Source organism: Falco cherrug, chromosome 6 (genome assembly GCF_023634085.1).
Source record: "Falco cherrug isolate bFalChe1 chromosome 6, bFalChe1.pri, whole genome shotgun sequence".
In the NCBI taxonomy this organism is placed as follows: Eukaryota; Metazoa; Chordata; class Aves; order Falconiformes; family Falconidae; genus Falco; species Falco cherrug.
In genome coordinates this window covers 29,464,542-29,484,950 of record NC_073702.1, presented here as the reverse complement: position 1 = coordinate 29,484,950, position 20,409 = coordinate 29,464,542, and the positions used below count along the sequence as shown (strand labels likewise).

The 20,409-nt window shown below is 38.3% G+C and overlaps 1 protein-coding gene across 2 annotated transcripts in view; it reads right to left on the bottom strand.

Moving 5' to 3' along the window:
- Nucleotides 1-20,409, bottom strand: part of GREB1 (growth regulating estrogen receptor binding 1) — a 108,997-nt gene that overhangs the window by 42,358 nt on the left and 46,230 nt on the right. For both annotated transcript variants that reach the window (XM_005432246.3, XM_027801628.2), the window contains exons 3-9: nucleotides 12,584-12,703; nucleotides 11,666-11,842; nucleotides 4,942-5,124; nucleotides 4,482-4,625; nucleotides 3,067-3,192; nucleotides 1,056-1,178; nucleotides 13-150 (exon numbers count right to left, since the gene is read on the bottom strand). In XM_005432246.3, the coding sequence (XP_005432303.2) occupies nucleotides 13-150; nucleotides 1,056-1,178; nucleotides 3,067-3,192; nucleotides 4,482-4,625; nucleotides 4,942-5,124; nucleotides 11,666-11,842; nucleotides 12,584-12,703 (1,011 nt within the window). The remainder of the gene's footprint in view (nucleotides 1-12; nucleotides 151-1,055; nucleotides 1,179-3,066; nucleotides 3,193-4,481; nucleotides 4,626-4,941; nucleotides 5,125-11,665; nucleotides 11,843-12,583; nucleotides 12,704-20,409) is intronic.

Genomic DNA, 20,409 nt, shown 5'->3' with positions numbered 1-20,409 from the left:
TGGGGTTTTTACCTTTAAAAATAACTGGCTTTGCTTTACAGATCGTCAACAGGTTGTCAGGAACTGAGACAGGTTCTCCCGAGCCCACCATCGGAGATGACGCTGGCCCCACCAAAGCAGAATGTGGTAAAGATGATAGGCTTCCTCCATCTAAGATTTTAGACAGATTATTACTGGAGTAAGGTCTAAAATGATTTCCTCAGAGAGAAGTTATTCAACATCATCTCATACCCATATTTGGTATCAGTATTAAATGCTTTTTATGGTTACATCACACATTTCATGAGGTGTTACTACAACGCAGACTATTATGCTAACTTTCTTGGAGGACTAATTATATTGTTTGAAACCTTGAACATCACCCATGCATCTAAAGATTTTTAAATTGTTTATAAACAAGCAGTTCCGGGTATGAATGCAAGAATACAGAGACTTGTGTGGTATCAATGAACAAATAGTTAAGCTTTGCGTGTTCTGTATGATATACTTAGTTTCGCTGCTTCTATAAAGCAAGAAAGAAAAATTTAAGATTCAATGTTTGCCTAATCATAACTTCTTTATGGTAATTTTAATTTAAACAATACAATAACACATTAAAAGAAAACATTTTGGGCCAAACAGGTTTATTTCGCTGCCTGTCACTCTAGTCTACTAGAGTGTCTAGTCTACTACTACATGGCACTACAAAGTCCAAGTGTCATGAACACTGTGACAAATAATTGATACCAAGGATGATACTTTGACCTGAGTTATGACACTAATTTTAATATCCTCAAGGTGTTTCCATTTCTAAAGATAGACACAGGCACCTGTCGGGATTTATTAATAATGACTTGATGACTGGATCCTAATGAGACTTAAACTCAGAGCCTCAAAAAGAAATCAATGTAAATGAGGCACCTAAATGTAGGTAAGCATGTAGGTATCAAACACCTTTCAAAACTCTAACAGAAGTATGCGTCTTTAAAATACTGCCTCTTTTCCCTCATTGTTTTCAGAATAATGAAACAACCATTGTCATTACCTTGGGTAATGGTACCTTGGATGTAGCTTACCATTTTTAATTCTGTTTGGAGCCTGTGGATTGAGCTGCAAGTTCCAAGTTTCAGTAGATGATGGAGATTCTGGTGACCAGCCTTTATGACGCTTTTTTGGAGGCCCTGAATTTGTTAAAGTGCCTGAATAATAGTAACATTTCAGAAAGGTATTAGAATAAAACATATTCAGCTTTGTGCATGGTAATTCAATATTTTTTGATAGGTTGAATGTGTGCATTAAGTACCGTGGTAGACAGGGTCCTCCATTAATATAATTTTTTATGGTTTTTATTTTACTTTGCTATGTCCTGCTTAAATTTCTGGGAACCTTCTGCAGAGAACTCTTAATTATCTAGGTTGACTTCACTTATTTTACACCAATGTTTACCCATATTAAGAATAATGCAGTAAGAATGAGATATGTATAGGAATGCTTACAAGTGTTAATATTTTGAAGTCAACATTGTGAGCATTTTGCTCCCTTTATTTCTGAACACATGACACAGTGTTTCATGGAACTTACTGCAAAATAAAATTCTCAAGGGTTCCAGGGCAGTATTAATGAAGATCTGAGTTCTTTTCAACCATTTTCCCATTTAAAGGATTTCTGCCACTTCTTGATGGTTAACATCCTTGGTTTTACATTATTCCATGTAAACCCATAGTAAATTAGTTCTGCACTTTACTTCTATCCACATGTAGTTCCAACACCTTTGTCTATAAAAACATAACTTTCTCACAGTTTTTCCAGGAGCTCCTGATATGTTTAATTTCTTGAATTTTTCTTTCATTGATTTCTTGAATCTTCTCGTGCAATCCTGAAAACTCCTAGAATGATGAGCTTTCACTAACATCAAGTATTTCTAATTATTGAGACTCAACTGTCCTCCAGAAATTGCTCAGCATCTTGCAGGATTGAGCTATTTCTATTTCTGGACATGGCTATGCAGAGGTCATAACACTACTTCACACTGGCAGGGCTCTATCTCCTGGCAGAATGGTTAGTTCCACATAAAATTTAAGAGACAGTAAGAATCTTATATAGAAGGGGGGGCAATTTTGCTAAATATATTTAAAATTATAAATAAACCTAAAGTCTTATTATTCCCTTGCAGAAGAACCCAACATACAGGACTTCAAAGATGACGTTGTCCTTCACGTTCTCACCACGCGAGGGCAGTATTTAGCCGTTTGTGCTACTCCCGCTTGCATTGCGTTTCCTGGCACACGTTTGTTACAAAGGTCACAAGAGACAGCATTGCAAAGATTTTTTTATTTGAAAATACCGTACTCTTTCCTGCAGATATGGTGATATGTGAAAGTAAACCACATGAAATGAATTGGCAAGAATACGTTGCTGCATGGAAGAAAGAGATCAATAACCTGAATGGGTAGAGAAAAACGATTTGACTGTGACGCCAGCAGGGAAACTTGGAAGACTTGCTCGGAAATAGCTATAGCATGTTTCTAGCCATAATGAAGACTAACTTTCTTGCTTAAACAAGCCAGTGACACAGAATGCAGTTTGTGACAGAAAACAATTAACACAAGTCATTATAATAATGGTGCAGTGAGGACAGACTTAATTTGGAGCCAGTTGTCAAAGCCTAGTGCACTTTCCCAAGGTGAACTGCAACACAGGAATCACCCTATGAGTGATTACTTAGAAATCTTTCTTAATTCCCTTCAAAAAACCTGTTGGTGAGGTTGCTGCAGACTTTAAGAACCTCTAAGAACCTGGATTCAGAATCGAGTCTGTACTTCTATCAAATGAATGGACTGTAAATATAAAGAAAAACTTCTAATTAATAATGTGAGCTGCAACAAAGTTATGGCTGAAAACATAAAAAGAATTTTCTTTTCTGAAAATTAAATCAGAAAAAAAAGTGTTATGGTCAGAAAAGACTTGGAAGGGAATAGTCATTTCTATTCATACAGGAAATTATGATCATGATATCATTTGTTCCATGCTTCCATTGTACCCACGGAATATAGAGTTTACGGTTATTAAACAAATCCATACAAATACCTAACACCGAAGGTCTTGTCAGAGCAGACAGGTTATTTTTCACCAACTGCTGTTTAGGCGATTCCTTGCCATTATAAACAGCTGAGCTGAACGCTGCTGTCGAAGGGATGTGGTCTATGGCTGCAGCTGGCAAGAAAAAACCCAAAGTATTTAGATGAAACGTTTCTAGGTCAAGATCCCCAGCTGATATAGTAAACTGATCACTTGATCATTTACTTTAATAGAGCCGTCGCGGTCTGCTCAGAGTGAATGCAATGGCTGAATACAACAAATCCACTTCTGATCTCATACCAGATTATTGCTGTATGACTCCTGAGTGCCTGGGTAAAATTCGATTCTGCAATCAAATACATATGTCAGATCCTTTAGCTTCTTTTCAGGTGGACCCTAGCTCTTACATGAAGTTTACTCAAGAACCACCTAAAAGAGTGAGAGAAGTTTTTTTTAAAATTTACTAAAAATCTCCTAAACTTCCATTCCAATTTGACATCCTCTTTCCAAGCTTCTTTTAAACTACGCTGCATTAAAAAGAGAGATTTTCTCAAGCCTAATATGCTTGTAATTAATGTTGTTGTTTTATATATGTAACCTCCGGGGGGAAAAACAATCCAATCTGCTATTATAAAGACAAGAATTATTTGTTCTGGAGGGGTACCGGTATTCCAGATCACAACTGTTTAACAGGCTTCTATCCCACAGAGAGAATACAACCACCAATAGACATGCCTCAGTTCTCCTGTGTGAATTTCTTTACAGTCACAAGACACTAAAGAGCTGTTTTCATTATGAAGAAGCTCAAAGAGACAACTCTAGCCTCTATTATCCGCCACCTCTCACTTATGTCAAGCTAATGGAAAAGTAAATGTTTTAGAAAGGCTTTTTAATACAAAAAAATGTTACAGATACTGATCATTAGTTTGGGGTTTTTTTAACTTTAAAGCCACTTTTCTCAGCAGAAGAAAAAAATCAGAAGCTTTTAAGCTGACGCCCATATAATGCCTGCAGTAAAGAGGATTCTGGTCATAACATAAATAGACTGACTCAGATGAAAAAGCTGAAATGACACTGGTTCCTGTAACATTTGTCACCTGTGACCAGACAAGCAAGAGCTGGAGGGACGTAATAAAATAATTCTCAGCAACTTTTAAGATAATGGCTTTTAAAAAAAATAGGTTTGCCTTAGCTATGATCAAGCTGCAGAACATCTGTTTTATTATTTGCTAAGCTAAACCTGAGGGGGGAAAATGGACAGCCAGAAACCTTCAAAGCGTGATTGCTTTCTTTATTTGTAATATATGTCTAAATCTATTCCACTAGCTTTGTTTTATGCGGTAGCGTGTTTATTTGTTGGTCTTTCCATGCATAGAAGAGTAAGAGTAGGTGGAAACCCAGCGTGCTTTCCTTCTAAGCAGTACCTGTTTGCTGAGTCCCAGCTGGAGCGCTTGGGTTTGCTGCTGGCAGTGGCTCACTTGAGGTGCTTCCCGAGAGACCCGAACTTTCTGGCAGTTGGAACAATGTGCTTGAGCAGGTGCTGGATGAAGGCTGCCGGCCTCTGAACTCTTAACAGAAAAGAAACTTCTTATCCCCTGACAACAGCAGCATTTCCTCTTTGTCTGCACGTTTGATTTGATAATTTCACACATGAATTACTTGGAGGCTACAGCACTTGGAATGAAGGAACGGATGTCTTCAGACATGCCATCCTCATATTAGGTCAATCAATTACTTTTTACAGCTGCTGTAGTAATCACCTAGCTTTAAAGAGCCTTTCTTTCAACTGATCTGTCTTAGGTTTTACACAGACACCAGTCCCTGTGATAGCTAAGCTTGGATGATGAAAACCAGAGCTTGAGGAAGACAGCTTCATTATCTTACCTGCCCCTTTCCAGCAGATTACAGATCCTTTGGTCAGAGCTCCCTGTGCATTCCTGACCAGATAATACTTTAAGTGTTTCTGTTTCTTGGGCTGAGTGGTCAGTTTAAGATTAATGTGATTTGAGAATTCTGTAAAGTAGCAGAAACCCTTCTTGCCACAGCCAACACAATTGCCGGAGAAGCCTGATAAAATAAACAATGCATATAATCCAATGAGATAGGTGGGTCACTATTAATAACATCCAAACATGACCCTTTCCTGGAGAAAATCTGTATTTTACTTTTTTTTTGTCCACAGAGTGAACTTTTTATTAACATTTTCCTCCAAAAAAAAAACCAACCAAACACATCAAGTCCACTCTGTTGCACCTTGGCTACCAGACTGCAAAAACAGAGCCCCACATTTACAGAACAATTAAAATAGGGCATATTTTTCATTTTTCTCCCACCACAAAAAGATCACAATCTTTACCTACCTGTGAAACATTAAACCAAGAAGTTTCTGACTGAAGAGTGCTGAAAGAGATGTTTAACTCCAGCCCTATTCAACACCACAGAAAGCATATGCTTCACTTCTGTTTCAGCTTTCGTCGAAATAAAACATGCAATTAAGTCTCCAGAACTTAAATATATTTAATCTACTATATTTAATTAGGCCTAAGTATATTTAAGTACCAAGTTCCTATTACAGCTGCTTTTTTAGAGATGAAAAAATACTGAAGCATTCCTGGGCTATTAATTTAAAGTAGCTTTCTCCAATTATGGCTGGACTGTGTTAGCACTTCACAGCAGTTTAAACTATTTATGATTACGGAAACAAAGTGTCTGTGGCTTTATAGACACAACAGAGATATAGTCCTTGCACGTAAAGAAGCTTATTGTACTCAGACTTGATGGGGCATTTCCAGGGATGCTGCCATTTCCTCTCATTCTGAGATACACAGTCAGCCTTAAAGAGGGGCTCGCGATGGTGATGTCATTATTGTCGTAAATAAAGGGCATTCCTGGCACAGTTGAATATTTGCCTTTTGATTCTTAAACAACTGTTTTTGTCCATTTTCCAAAGGATTTCCTAAGAAATTTTAACTTTGCACCAGACCAATGCAACCGTCTGAAAATACTTACTATCTACAAAGAAATCCTATAGTGTGTAATTAGAAGAGTCTTCTGCAGGGAAATTTCCTCTCTGTTCCCCACACATGACTTTAAGCATAAAGTTTTCTTTTTTCTTAATTATATCTAATGAATGTTTTTATTTGTCATCACAGGAATTGGAATGGGAAGAGTGTGTTCAGTCAATTGAAAGATGGCAAAAATAAAGGAAATATATTTCACGTAACATATGGTCAAAAACATTGGGAATAAATAACTGCAGTAAACGATCAATAGTATGGTAGATAAAATTAAAAGCCTTATAGGAAAATTACTATTTCAATCACATATTTCAAACAAATTAACTTTTCAAATTAATGGTCAATATCTTATTCCTTCAGCAAAATACAAGCACTGAAATATAACATTTTGTAAACAACTGTTGCTTGGTTTACAACCCAAGCACTTTTATTGGTTTTCAAATGACTCAGAAGAATTCATTAAAATCTTAAGTTCATGTGGAAATTGGTCTGGTATCCATGGGAACAAGTGGCTAACAACTATTGAAAGCTGCCTATTATCTCTCTGATCCTGGTCTGTAGGATGATAAAGGTCACTATGACTCATAAAATGAGGACAAGTCATGACTCTGCAGAATCCTCTGTGTTATATCAGTCAGCACAAAAGCATCTGTCTAACATCACAGAGCCTTCAGTAGCTGCAATAAAAGCAACAACAAAAGGAAACAAAATTCGAACGGATGTGGCAAAAGCTGTAGAGTTTGCATGCATTTTATGCAGACTAAGAAATCATTAAAAACACTTCTGCTTGTAAATGAAAACTTCCCATACATTTGACAGCACACTGAGCATGAGCAGCAGCACTGCAATTTTTGCCTGGTTGCCACTTACAAGCCTTTACATGTTTTCAAATACAAGCATGAGGGGACCATTTCCAAAGGTGGCACAGAAGTACTTGCACACGTTTTATCATTCTGCCGGGAGCACCCAGCAACTTGCCAAAGCCACAGGTAGAAACATTTGTTCAACAGAAGTTGTACAGTGGACGTAAAATCTTTTTATGTGGAGTTTAGATCAGTCATTACTGGTAACTTTCATAAATTATCATCTGCCTAAACTAGATTTAGCAGTAAGTTCTAACTGAAATAACCTTTTGCCCTAATCACCTATTTTTAACTCTGTGAGGTCTGCTAGAAAAATAGTTTATACCACATAGAGCACACAGGTGAGGCCTAGTAAAGATTAAACAGATCTAAATTGTCCACTTGTTTTGAAAAGTCCTTGGATAACATTCTAGAAGTTTTTTTTAGTTTTCCTTTTAAATCAAACAATCATCTTTCACCTCAAGCTTCCCCAGCTCCTCTGAGTCAGACTAAGAGTCCTTTCTTGCAAGCTCCTGCCAGCACCATTTTTCATCCCATTCATTCTGCCCGACACTCTCTTTGATGACAGCCATGGCTTCGTTAATACAGCTTAGCCCTGACATCACAGACAGAACACAGCGTGATCTTATAATTCGAATGCAATAATAAAATGCTGTTCCATCGTTACCCATCGCAGGGCTCTGCCAACCTTGTCCATAGCACTTTATGTAGCAGACTGAGTAACATAGAGAACCCAAACATTTCATCCTCCTCCTTTCTCTGAATGCCCTGTTCGCATGCCATGGCCCCAGGCAGCAGCTGATGGAGAGGACAGCTTGTTTCATAAACAAGCTTGCATTAAATATTCTTCCATACATTATACAGAGGACAAAGGTCAGGGGAGTCAGGCAAGACATAAGGTGACTCAATATATCTATGTCATGGGATTGATTTCACAAGGGAATCAGAAATCAATGCCTGGAGTTTAGGGGCTAAAAGCCTTTCACCTTTAGGTCACCAGTTCACATCCAGCTCAGTTCAGTAATGACTTAAGGCTGTTACCCTCAGAAGATTGTTTAATCAGAAGGTGTTTGATTGTATCTGTTATTTTATCATATGCATTGGCTTGAATTTGCTCACATCATGATGACTGATCGCAGATAATTTAAAAAGCTCTTCCATGGCAGGGACCTTGTGCTCAGAAGAAGGACCTTGGACTAAAAGGGTATGAAACCTGACCTACCTTCTCACTAGGAGAATGGTTCCTTTGGATCAACAGTGAGCTTGTGCTAGGCATAAAGAGAGGACTTCAGGATGGAAGGATATCCATCTAACATTTCATAATCTAATCTTTCATAAATTGGAAGAAATTTTCTTCCTGTTTCTCTTTTAAAACAATAACAGGCTTTTAACTAATATTCATATTTCTTTGGAAAGTTGAAAGCTTGCTTAAACAAAGAATGATTGTATTTCCAACTTTTCAGCAAAGGTATTTCGTCTTTTCAGTTCTACTCACAAGAAAAAGCACACACACACTGACAATGCTCCACATTTTCCCCACCTACTCAGTACCATTGCATTTGAAGACTGAAGTTCTAAAATTAAAAAATAAACTAAATCAATATAGTCAGGCTGGAGAGCTCCATTGTACAAAACCTCACCAGTACTACAAAAGTCCAATAGAACATTGCACATTTTAACGGAAGCAGCCACAGCATTTTCTACAATGTTTTCATCTTACACACAGCTTACAATGAAAGCAAACTAATCTTTTCCTCTGTCATTCTGACCTCAGGGACCCACTGAAAAAAAGAAGGATTTCTTATTCCCTGCTAGGAAAGTGGGCAGCTGTTTGGTCTTTTGGGAAGGAAAATGATGGGTGAATAGCTGCTTTGTTTATCATGAGAGACTCACTCTTAAGAGTGAAAACTGGGGAAAAAAAACAAGAGGAAAAAACCTTTGGGAATGGTACATGTTGGTTGCTTTTATTAGGAAACAATAAATATCTCACTATCACAGAAGTGCTGCCTCCATCTAAGCTTTGTTTTAGGTCACATAAAACCCAAGAAATAGCTTCCTAAAGGCAAAAAGCTGAATCTCTTTTGCAGGCTAGTTAAACCTGTCATCTAGCTTGATGAACAGAATGAATCATATGAGGTACATGCTCAGACACAGAGAACATTTTGCCTGCCAAAAATATAGTCTTTTCCAGAAAATGGGATTCTTTCCTGTGGAATAATATGTCAGTCTTAAAGACTAAGAAACAAAACAACCTCCAGCATAAATGACTTTCAATTCACAAGCACATATGACTTGACGGTGGGACAACTTTTTATTATCAATTATTACCGATAAATTGGCACATGCCCCAGAGGCACATCAACAGCCCCTAATGGGAACAAGACCATAAGTCAAAAGTTGGCCCAGAAACTACTAAGACATTTCCCTGTTTTCTTCTGGAATTTTTGTATGCTCCACAGGCACCTTCTCAAACATACACAGACACATCATGAGAAATCAGGAAACTGCTGGGAATTCATTAAGGTCTTTTCCCTTCAAATAAGTTGTTTTGGAAAAAAATCTACAGTACTGAGTATCAGCTGCCTTACAAAAACCCATATATGAAAAGAAAAAGCATGAAAATAAACAAAACCAATGGGGTTGAATGTTACAAGCGATGTGCCTGTATCGTCAACAGGTCTTACCGAAAGCATGGGATATATTCTGGCTCACGATGACAGCTCATTTCAATGCAAAATGAATCCAATTCATCTTCCCTCTAAACTTAGAAAGGCTTGAAGGGACCCTTTGCCATATTGTTTCAAAAGGCAAACGTGTTTGAAGAGCAGCCTAAACTCAGTAGATCAAAAATAAGCTTTCTGTCCTGTCTTTAAAAGCAAGACAATAAAATAAGATTCCCTTCTTCATATTAAATGTTTTCAACTTAAATCTATCACAAGACAGAGGTCACTGTGTTAAACTAATAGACAGAGAATTTAAGGAATGAATGGTTCTGTCTTTTACCTCACTATGTCTGAAACACAAGACTATTCATGTCTGCTTCTAATTCTACTTACCCTGATTTGACTTGCATCGGTGTATGAAAATCCTCACGTTTTTTCATTAGATTAGAGACCAGGAACATTATTTTATTTCCATCTCCCAGATGAAGACTTTGGATCTTAAAGTATGCAGGTTCTTTCCTACTTAAGCTTGCTACAGAATACATAAAAGTCATCCTACAGAATACTAAAATTCTTGGCAAAAGAATGTGATCCACTGGTGTGTAGGTGTGTAACAACAGCCAAAAGTAAGCATTTGAATGGTTTCAGGAAACTAAAATGTATTAAATAAGCAAGCCGAGGATGCAGGTAGCATAAAACCCTCCCAGTTATGTTCCTGTTGCCTTTTTCTGTTCTTGTTTAGCATGCAATTAACAAATACACTACTTCCTCTCTGCTAACAGCCTAAGGAGCTTAAGCTGTTAATAGTGCTAGCACTGAATGACTTGAGTGGTACAACATTCCTGTCTTTATCTTTAAAATGACAACACATGGGTGATTTACAACCCTCCTAATTCTTTTACAATCACTGGTCAAATGTACTGTGACCAATCTAACTCTGCAAGATCACATGAGGAAAGAAATTACTGTACATAGAATTACATTATGCACCTTCACACTACACTGTCATCCCAAACGCCTTGAAGAGTTGCTCAGTCTCAGATAACAACTGAGTTCACATCGTATCCCTCAGTGTCTGTGAAAGAAAACTGTCAGAAGACATGCAATTATTTCCTTTTTGCTGTTTAAAGCTCACACTGGTACACAGATATATGATGCAGCATTTTTTTGTTAACTAACTAAGAAAATAATACATAGGAACATGAGAGTGCCTGAAAAAAAGAGTTCTCCCTCCAATTATATACCACTTTTCTCAATATAAAAACTATTCCACTTCAATAACTTTAATATTCAGTTCATTCATTCACATGACTGCAGATCTTCCTTATTTGGGTTGGTTTGGACAGGGCTAATGGCCATCAGAAAGGCTACAATAAAAATAGATAAATAGATAAAGGACCTATGTTTATGTCAGAAGTTAGACTTTTAAATAGATGAAAAACAAGAAACTGAAGTATCCTGCAAACAGTATTATTCAAACACAAGTATTACCTGATTACACATATAAAAAAAATTCAATTTATAATCATTCATATTTATTTGTATTGTGATAATAGCAAAAAGTCATAGGTTAGAATCCAGAACCCATGCTATTATTCAAAGACAGTGGAGAATATTATTCCTATCTCAAAGAGGTAAATCTCATAAATGTTTGTAGTCCAAACTATCATCACATCGTTTGCATGTATATAGTAGCCTGAAAGTTCCACTTGACAGACCTACAGTCTGTCCATGTCAGTATTTGGAAAGCTAAAACAGGAAGAGGCAGCAGTTCAACTAGTCCAGTTACCAGATGTGCAGTTCAGCAACAGAACTGACTGGACAACAACTTCAGCCTTGGACTAATGGATAGAAGGTGATGAAGCATTTCTAATGAACTGGTTCACTCTGCACCTTTCCAAAGCAAACATAGCCAGGTCTGAGTTACTATCTTGTTATACACCACCACAGCATTACTGTCGATGTAAAACAGAAATAAGATCTGCTGAACTCACTCTGCAAAAATAGATTAACTATTAATTGTAGCCCACAGAAGAATCCACTTACTGCAATCACAGACACTTACCCAGCAGGGCATTGCGCCCATTGTCATCTGGCAGGAATCTTTTATCCACAGCACACACTAAAAGGTGATCAGGTAAATTTGGTGACTTTGCACCAACAAGTAAAAACCCTGATGGTACCTCAATATGTTCATTGGAAATTGAAACCAGTCTCAAATCTTTACCAGCCTGGCAGAAACCTAGAAAAAAATCAATTCAATGTATTTTAAGTTGACAAGATTTTTTTGTTGAATACTCACCATTGTCTTCATTAAAGGACTTCCTATGTTTTTAACAAAAACCAAAGTTTTATCCTCTGAGGTCAAGGGTAAGCAAAGAGATAATTTTCTTTCCTGGCTTTTGGTCAGCCATAAACAGATGCTACCAGTACAATAAACAAACAAAAATCTGAAAATTTACAGGGAAGTTTCTCTTGATGATGTTTTGCAACCTACTTATTTATGGGACAATATACTAACTTTATCACAACTTAGGTCAAACATTCAGAAATGGAGATAATAGTTCTCAATATCTGGTGAATTTTACTGGTTTTTCCTGGGTCTTGGAATATTTTTTACAAGATAAGCTTTAAATAGAAAAGAGTGATGATAAAGCCATATGAATTACCACATTTCAGCAAATGCCGTGCCTGCAAACTCAACCTTTTAAAGGTTGCATTGCGTAAGAGAACAGAAGCACTGTCCTCATGCCAGGTGTTCCAACAGAAATGCTTATCTGACACACTGAGCAAAGACCCTGTCAAATACAAGAGCAAGCCAGAGCAAGCCACCTTTTTCTGGCAGTTAATGTATACTGACAGTTTTAGGATTTCTACATCATATAGGTTATCTCATTCTGATGAATTATAGGGAAATGGCCCCAATCCTACACTTTCCAGTAAGGCAAATGCCTTCTGACAGCATTTTCAGTGCATTTCTTACCATCAGTAGTGCAACATCCTTCTGGGGGAGGCTTCATCTGGTAAGAAACAGGACTACTTGATTCTGAGCCTTCTTCCTCCTCCTCCTCTTCTTCTTCCTCATTATCTGCTCTGCTGCCTGCTACAAATTATCACAGCATAAATGACTTAGACAACAGAAATCACTGGCAACAAACCAATGAATGAACAGTGTGACCCAGTTACAGCAAACCGGGTTCTCTCCTCTTGACAATGACTTTGCTGTTGCCAGCTCCTAAGGTATTTGTTGTTCCCTTAAAGATCCAACTTCCAGTCATGTTTACAACGGAATGTCTTTCATTAAAAAAGAAAGCTTTTAGTTCCTGTGCAAAAAAATGTTCAAAAGCATGAGCCAACTGCACCTGAGAAGGAAAAAAAAATATGAAAGGACAAATAAACAGAAGCCTCAATTTAGTTTTTAAAAATCTCATCATTTTTAGGCTAATCTCACGATTTTTAGAAGCCTAAGTCCTGGTGTTTGAACTCTTGCTGATCACAACAGTGTAACCATATCCTTTGTTTTACAATATTAACAGCCAATGTAAAACCAAAGTCATTACTGCTTAGCACTTTAGAATGTCCTGGCTACAGTCCAAGTACAGATTTTAATAATTAGGTATTGACTGTGTCCTTGGTGTTGTACAGGAAACTGAAGAAATGGTTCCTGCTTGAAACTAGGTTCACCACAGATGGTGCCACAACAAGAACACCTAAGTCTCAGGCCGTCTGTCTCCCAACAGACCCCAGAGCACTGAGTAAAATATTGCTACTGCCCCTACAACATCGAGGAAAGGCAGATCTCTAGGAAGACCATTCACAGCAGCCTGTGCTAGCCTAGGAGGCAATAATGAATGCTGGAGAGAATACATGAAGTAGGCTTCATTTTTTGGAGGGCTTTAGGTGTTTCTTCTTCAGATTCTCTGCTGTAAACCACTTTTCTGGTGCACCAGGTACCTAAACCAGCATTCCTACCTGATAGCTTGCTCGTTAAGAGAATTTACCTGCATATCATAGGTGTATTTTTCAGCCTCTCAATTAGAGACTGGTTCTTTCATTCTCTTCACCCACAGGACAATAATTTTTTCATGTATAATGCAACAGCTCCAGCAAAACATATTGAGCAATGACTCCATCCCCTCTTATGGCTCAGACACACTCACGACAAAAGGGACAAAGCTGGCAAGCAGAGGAGTGCAGCTAAATGGTAAATGGGGAGAGCACTTCTATGGACAGGACTAAGGAAAAATTCAGACCAGATCCAGCCTTACATATGACAGAGATAGGGCACAAGTATGAAGTGAACCCTTTATATATAACTTAAGAACTTCATATAAGTATATAACTTATATAGAACTTAATACAAGCTATGTGAATATTTTAATATACATATAATGTTTTCTCAGTGGGACTATTCATAGGGCTGATAGTATCCTTCAGCTGATTGCAGCATCAGGTCTTAAATCAACAGCCACAAAATATATTTTATCTATGAACAGACAACCTCCCTTAAATGCAGGTCAAGGAAGGATGCAGTTAACCACAGGCATGAGTTAGCTGCAAAGTTCATGTCAGACCGTGGTGCTGCTGTAAGAGCTGAATATAACAACACTCAAGAAAAATCTTACTGCAGTGGAGCCAGTTGCCATACCACTGCTCTGCATTGCTTTCCCATGCTGCTTCCCAGCCTTTTCCCACTGAAGCCCCAGTGATATTGGTGGTATAGGACTTGGATAATAATGGAAAAATAATGCTTGTCATTAACTTCTGAAATCAGCTTTGCACCTTTTTGACAGAAGCATAATACACAGGCCTAAAAGGTGGCACCCAAATGCATCTAAGAGCATAAGAGAAAAATGGAAGAAATATGTTTTTTTATTTGAGAGATAAGGTGTGAGTAGAGAATCAAAACCATGAATGCGATTTTGATTCAAATGGGATTTTGATTTCAGAACTGAAGAATTAAAGAACCTCATTGATTTGCATATGCTGACTTCTAATAACTGGCAATCCAGTCCACAGGTTTAATTTTCAGTTTATATGATAATAACTAGGCAAACAGAGATATGCAAGAAATCTAAACCTGTTACAGCCAAATAACCTTGCTTCTATTGTAAAGAGATTTTAAAGCACATTCCTAGAAAGTTCCTGAACATCCAGACCATTTATTGGCATTTTCAGATATGTTCTGCAATTAAAAAGGCTAAGAAAAACTAAGAAGATGTTAGAAGACCCTCATTAGAAATGTACAACCAGTGAAACCACAGCAGGCTGCAGGCTTTTTGATAAAATGAAAAATCTAGCAAAGGTTTGTTGAAATAATGGTAATGGTTTGGGAGCATTTTAAGCACCACATGAATTTGCCAGGTCTGGGGAAGAGAGGAAACACATCAATAACAAAAAAAGAGAAAAACCCACCAAACAGAATGAAAAAACATACTATTATTGGAGCCAAGGTCCAAGTCCCAAATTCTCAGAAGAATGGGCTTGTGATAACTGGCATGATTGGAAAGCTGTAGAAAACCAACTAAAGCTGGCTAGAGGCCATATAAAGAATGGAAAAGGAAAAGGAATTATTTACAAAATGTTAGGCACCTGCATAGAAACTCCCTGTCAGCACAGGGAAAACGACAGTAGAGGAAGACAAGGTCTGAAAGAGGAAATAGAAGGCAGGAAAGCAGCTAAGTAATTACTGTGTTTGAAAATTGAGCAGCTGCAGAAACAGTTACAGGAAGAAAAGGAGAAAAAACAAAAACTGGAAGAAAAGGTTGAGATGATGCTTATGCAAGCTCCCAATCTCCCTGACATTTTACAAATCAAAAAGTTAATTATATCCTCTGAAGAATGGGATAGAAACATATAGCGTGACCTCAGCAACAGCGACCTGGGGAAAGACAATTCTTTATCTCCTTCAAATCCCCCTGAATTGGAAGCCAGAGCCATTACAGAAACAGAAGAAACTACTGGACCTCAGGGTGTAGCAGGAGATCATACCCAAGAAATTGCTGCATTCCATCAGAATTAGATGGCTAATTTGCAAGAGTGCTATGGCTGTAAACCAGGCAAAACTACAACTGAATATTTATGGCAAATATGTCCAACCAGAGAAGACAGAATCTTACTAAATCATGATGAAGTCGATGGATTTTGGGGTCCTGATGTCTTTTTCAATTCTGGCCCCAAATGATCCCCACTTGATAATACGTAGGCATACTGGGCTAGCAGAATAGATATACTAGAGAAAGGAGAGCCTCTGTTAATACCCATTAGATACTTGAGCGAGCTCTCCACAGCTATTGCAAAAGCTGCCTGTATCAAGGCCATGCATGACACAGCTCTCTTAATGTTCTCGTTTCAGCAGTTGTACAGATCATTACATGCTCAAGCCATTAATTAAGGGAGCCCCTGCTGTACTCAACTATTATCTCATTGCAAAATGAGATGAAATTAGGAGAAACACATACTTCAGTACCCCACTGGTCATAAGGAACATTGCTGACCACCAGGAAGAAGCCCTGTTGTGCAGAAATCTCCCTACGTGGGGAACATTAAGGCATGACATTATAAATCATGGGGGAGAAATGGGATGGGGTGATCTTATCTATTGACACAAAAAATACAGATCATAACGTCAGACAAATTATATGATCACCTGAAAATAGTGCCCAGGAACCAGGAACCATTGATCGCCAGCCCAGGACTCAGAGGTGGAGAGAGCTCTATAATCAAGCATTGGCATTAGGCATTCCAAGAATTCAAAGAAAACCTGCTGGCATTATCCAGGATCTAATTAATGTGTTTCAGAGACACAGTAACAGCAATTGGAGGGAAAACACGCCAAACACTGAGACACCATCACCAACTCAGAGAGGGGACGATAAACCCTTCCTTCTCTAAAATTCAAGATCAAAAAACAAATGGAATAGCGCCTGGATGACAACTGGGCCTGTCTGTCCAGCAAGTGGAAATCTGTCAATGGATAATAATAGCCGATATATTCTCATTCCAGTTGGTCCTCAACAACAACTGGTGAAATTTGTAATAGATATGGGCACACAAATTTCAATATTAACCCAGCAGGATGCCAAGAAAGCTGGGTGTGTGACACGGACAGCACAGAGTTAAAATCACTGGTGTAACAGAGCAAGTGTTATTTGCCAAACCACAAAAGTTAATCTATAGCTCCTGGGCGAGAAGCCCATATCATCTACTTGTTTTGCAGTTAAAGATCACAATAAAAATATTTTGGGTTTCAATGTTTTGAATGGCAGAACCTGGCACCTGCTGGACAGCAGCTCATGGTCCTCGTGACCCTAATTCTGATAGATGTCAGGAGGCTACAGTGCGTGTACTCTGCACAGCACCTGTACTCCCTGAATCAAAGAACACTACAGTACCACGACACCCAATTTCTGCTGCAGCATAAAAGAGAATTTCTGAAGGCATAGCTGATTTGGCAAAACAACAAATCATTCCCAGAACCCACTCCCCATATAATTCATTGGTTTGGCCAGTCTGAAAACTGGATGGGAGGTGGTGACTAACAATTGATTACCAGCACTTAAGTGCCCACACAGACCCACTAACAGCTGCAGTACTCAATACTGCAAACCTAACAGCCACACTACAAGCAGCCATACACCCATGGATGGCAGCACTAAACGTAAAAACCATGTTCTTTATGGTCCTCTTACAAGAGGAGGAAAAAAAGGAATTTGCTTTTACTCGGGAAGGTATACAATATATCTTTAACAGACTCCCACAAGGATATAAACACCCACAATTGCTCATGCTGCCCTTGCTGAACTTTTACAGACAGTCCCACTTCCTCAAGATGTGAAACTGTACCTATATATAAATGATATTCTAATTGGAGGAGATTCCCCTGAAAAGGTAGGGGAAGCTGCAACAGCAGTATGGCAAGCACAACATAAAGCAGAAATTGAAATCCCACCTGAGAAATGTCAGTAGAGAAGTAAAAATTTTAGGTACTTGGTGGGTAGGGCAGCAATTCCATAGGACACCCTAAGAAAACCAGAACAGCTACACATGCCCTAATCAAGGAAAGAAATTACAACAGCTTATGGGAACCTTAGGATATTGGAGAAAACATGTGTCCACATTTTCTGCCATTGCTGGTTCACTGTATTCACTTTTTTAAAAAGAAAAACCATGGAAGTGGAACCCAGAACATGAAGAGGTAGTCAAATACTGTAGTACAGGAATTAAAAACTTATCACTGGGACTAGTACACCCCCAAGACCCTGTTATAGTAGAACAGGGTCTTGACGAACATGGTACTGATTGTAATCTGTTCCAAAATGGCCCTAAAGGACCAAAGAGACCTTTATTGCTCAGCTCAACTGCATTTAAAGAGACAGAACAGAGATACCCTTAAGTGGGAGAAGGAACTTTTGACTCTAGTCCAAGCAGTGAAACAAGTTGGAAAAATACACCAGGAACAGCCTGTGCAAACCAGAAGACCATTTAATTGTTAGAAGCAACCCTAAAGGGAACTGCTTCCCCAGAAGGAGTTGCACAAAAAGCTACAGTCAGAAAATGGTATGTTTATTTGACAGGAATTGCAGAGGAAGTGAAATTAACTGAAGGAGATACTAAAGTTTCCAAATTACAGATGCCTATAAATGCAGATCCATTAGCATTACAACAACCTTTTAAACCCTCACCAATTTTAAATGCACCTTCTCTCACCAAAGGAACACCAACAGAAGACATTTGGTTTACTGATGCCTCAACAAAAAAGATAAAAGGTAAATGACAATAGAAGGTTGCTGCATTAAACATCAATGCTGGCAAACAAATAACAGAAGGTGAAGGTAGTGCACAAGTAGGAGAAGTAAGGGCAGCTGCTTAGCAGCACAGAATAGAGAAAAAATTATGTAAGTAGATTCCTAAGCCGTATGGACCAGTGCCACACAATGGCTCTGTCAATGGGAATCCCTGAACTGCGAAGTAAACCAATCCCCAGTCTGGAGTACTCAAAATTGGCAATTATTATTAAATATAGCCAGAAAAACACCATTCAAGACGGGATGAGTAAAAGCTTGTGCCACGGGCAATAAGCCAGCCACAAACTGGAATCAAAAGGTGGATGAATTGAATAAAATTAGGAAGATAAAAACAGGGAACTCCTTAAATCCTGAGTGGCACTGACAAGGAGAATGGCTACCTCAAAAATTAGGCCACACAGGTAGAGAAGCACTTCATTTTGCTGCACAGAGGAAGGGTTGGCCCCTAAACAGGAAAACTTGTGAAATTATTCTTACATAACGTCCTCAGTATAAATTAAGATTACAAACAGATGACCCTGTTAAAGCACCACCTTTGCATATCAGCGAGGGTATAACCTTATGGTCTACCTGGCAAATCAATTATATCAGCACTCTAAAACCACCTGCTGGGTATAACAGATGTAGAAGTAGTATCTCGACTCCTCATGGCAACTAAATGCCAAAAAGCCAACAGACAAAATACTGTATGGGGGTTACCATCTTTGTTCTCAAGTCTACCTACTCCTGATACCACCCGAAGTGATAATGGCTCACACATCTCATGCAAGAAGGTGCAAGAATGGGCAAAACAAGAAGAAATTCAATGGGTATTCCACACCCCATACTAGCCTCAATCAAATGGAAAGGCAGAAAGATCTAATGGCTTATTGAAAAAGAGCCTTAAGCCATATGAAGCCCAGTGGGATACTCATCTTTCCAAAGAACGTCACCAACTGAATCATTGGTATGGGCCCACTGAAAGCCCTGCCAGCCAAGCATTCTTTGCAAAAACTGAACGTAACACTCCACCTTCTGATGAAAGAAAATGTCCAATAACATTACAGCTAGAACAACCTATTATGGCAAATTTACCACAAATTGGAACTGTGCCTATGACTCCAGTGAAACCTTGTGGGCCACTTGCTTGGGAAGCTACTGATAGCAGTGGAGCAAAACATAGACGGATTTATCCTGCATCATAAACAGGGTAACCTTTTTGGCCTTCCCCACCAAAAGCTTTTCTTTCTTTTGTCTTACAGGAGAAAATTAATCTGTATTGATGGCAACAACAGCAGCAGCATATTCCCAGCCCAGTCTCATTTTTCCTTTTAACTGAGACAAGTATAATCCTTCCAGTTCAGACACAAAGTTCTTTGGACCATGCGCTACTAAATTACTAAATTATACTTACTGGAAGTGTTGGGATCTCACCAAAAGATAAGGCAGACTTGAAGCCTGCTACTTTGGTTATACATGGAAATTAGGCATAACTGAAGGATGAATGGAGATGGGAGACACTGCACAGAAAAAGAATTATTCTATTTCACAATAATAACATTCATCAAATGAATTCAAAATTCAAAAAATTCACTTCAAGCTACACCAGGTGAAGAAATAAAAATAGGGTTCCAGGCAATCAATGGACTCACCCACGAAACCCCCACCAACATAAAAATATACTATACTGATTTTTCTAAATCAAGAAACAGTAAAAAATCTTGCTAAAAGATACCAGAACAAAATCAGCAAATTCCATCTTTAAAGGGAACCAAACAAGACACCATTTTGGTAGGATGTTGAATTAAAAATCACACTAAGTGTATGACAGCAACCTTACACATTGTAAACTACGCTGGAGAAACACACAAGATACGTACCTGTGCTTTTAAATGTGAATGCTGGTATACCTTTACTATATTCCAACTGACTTCATGATCTCAAAGGTCTTTTCCAACTTAAATAACTCTATGATTCTATAATTCTATGATCCACTGTCTGCCTTTGAATAGACTCCAACTCT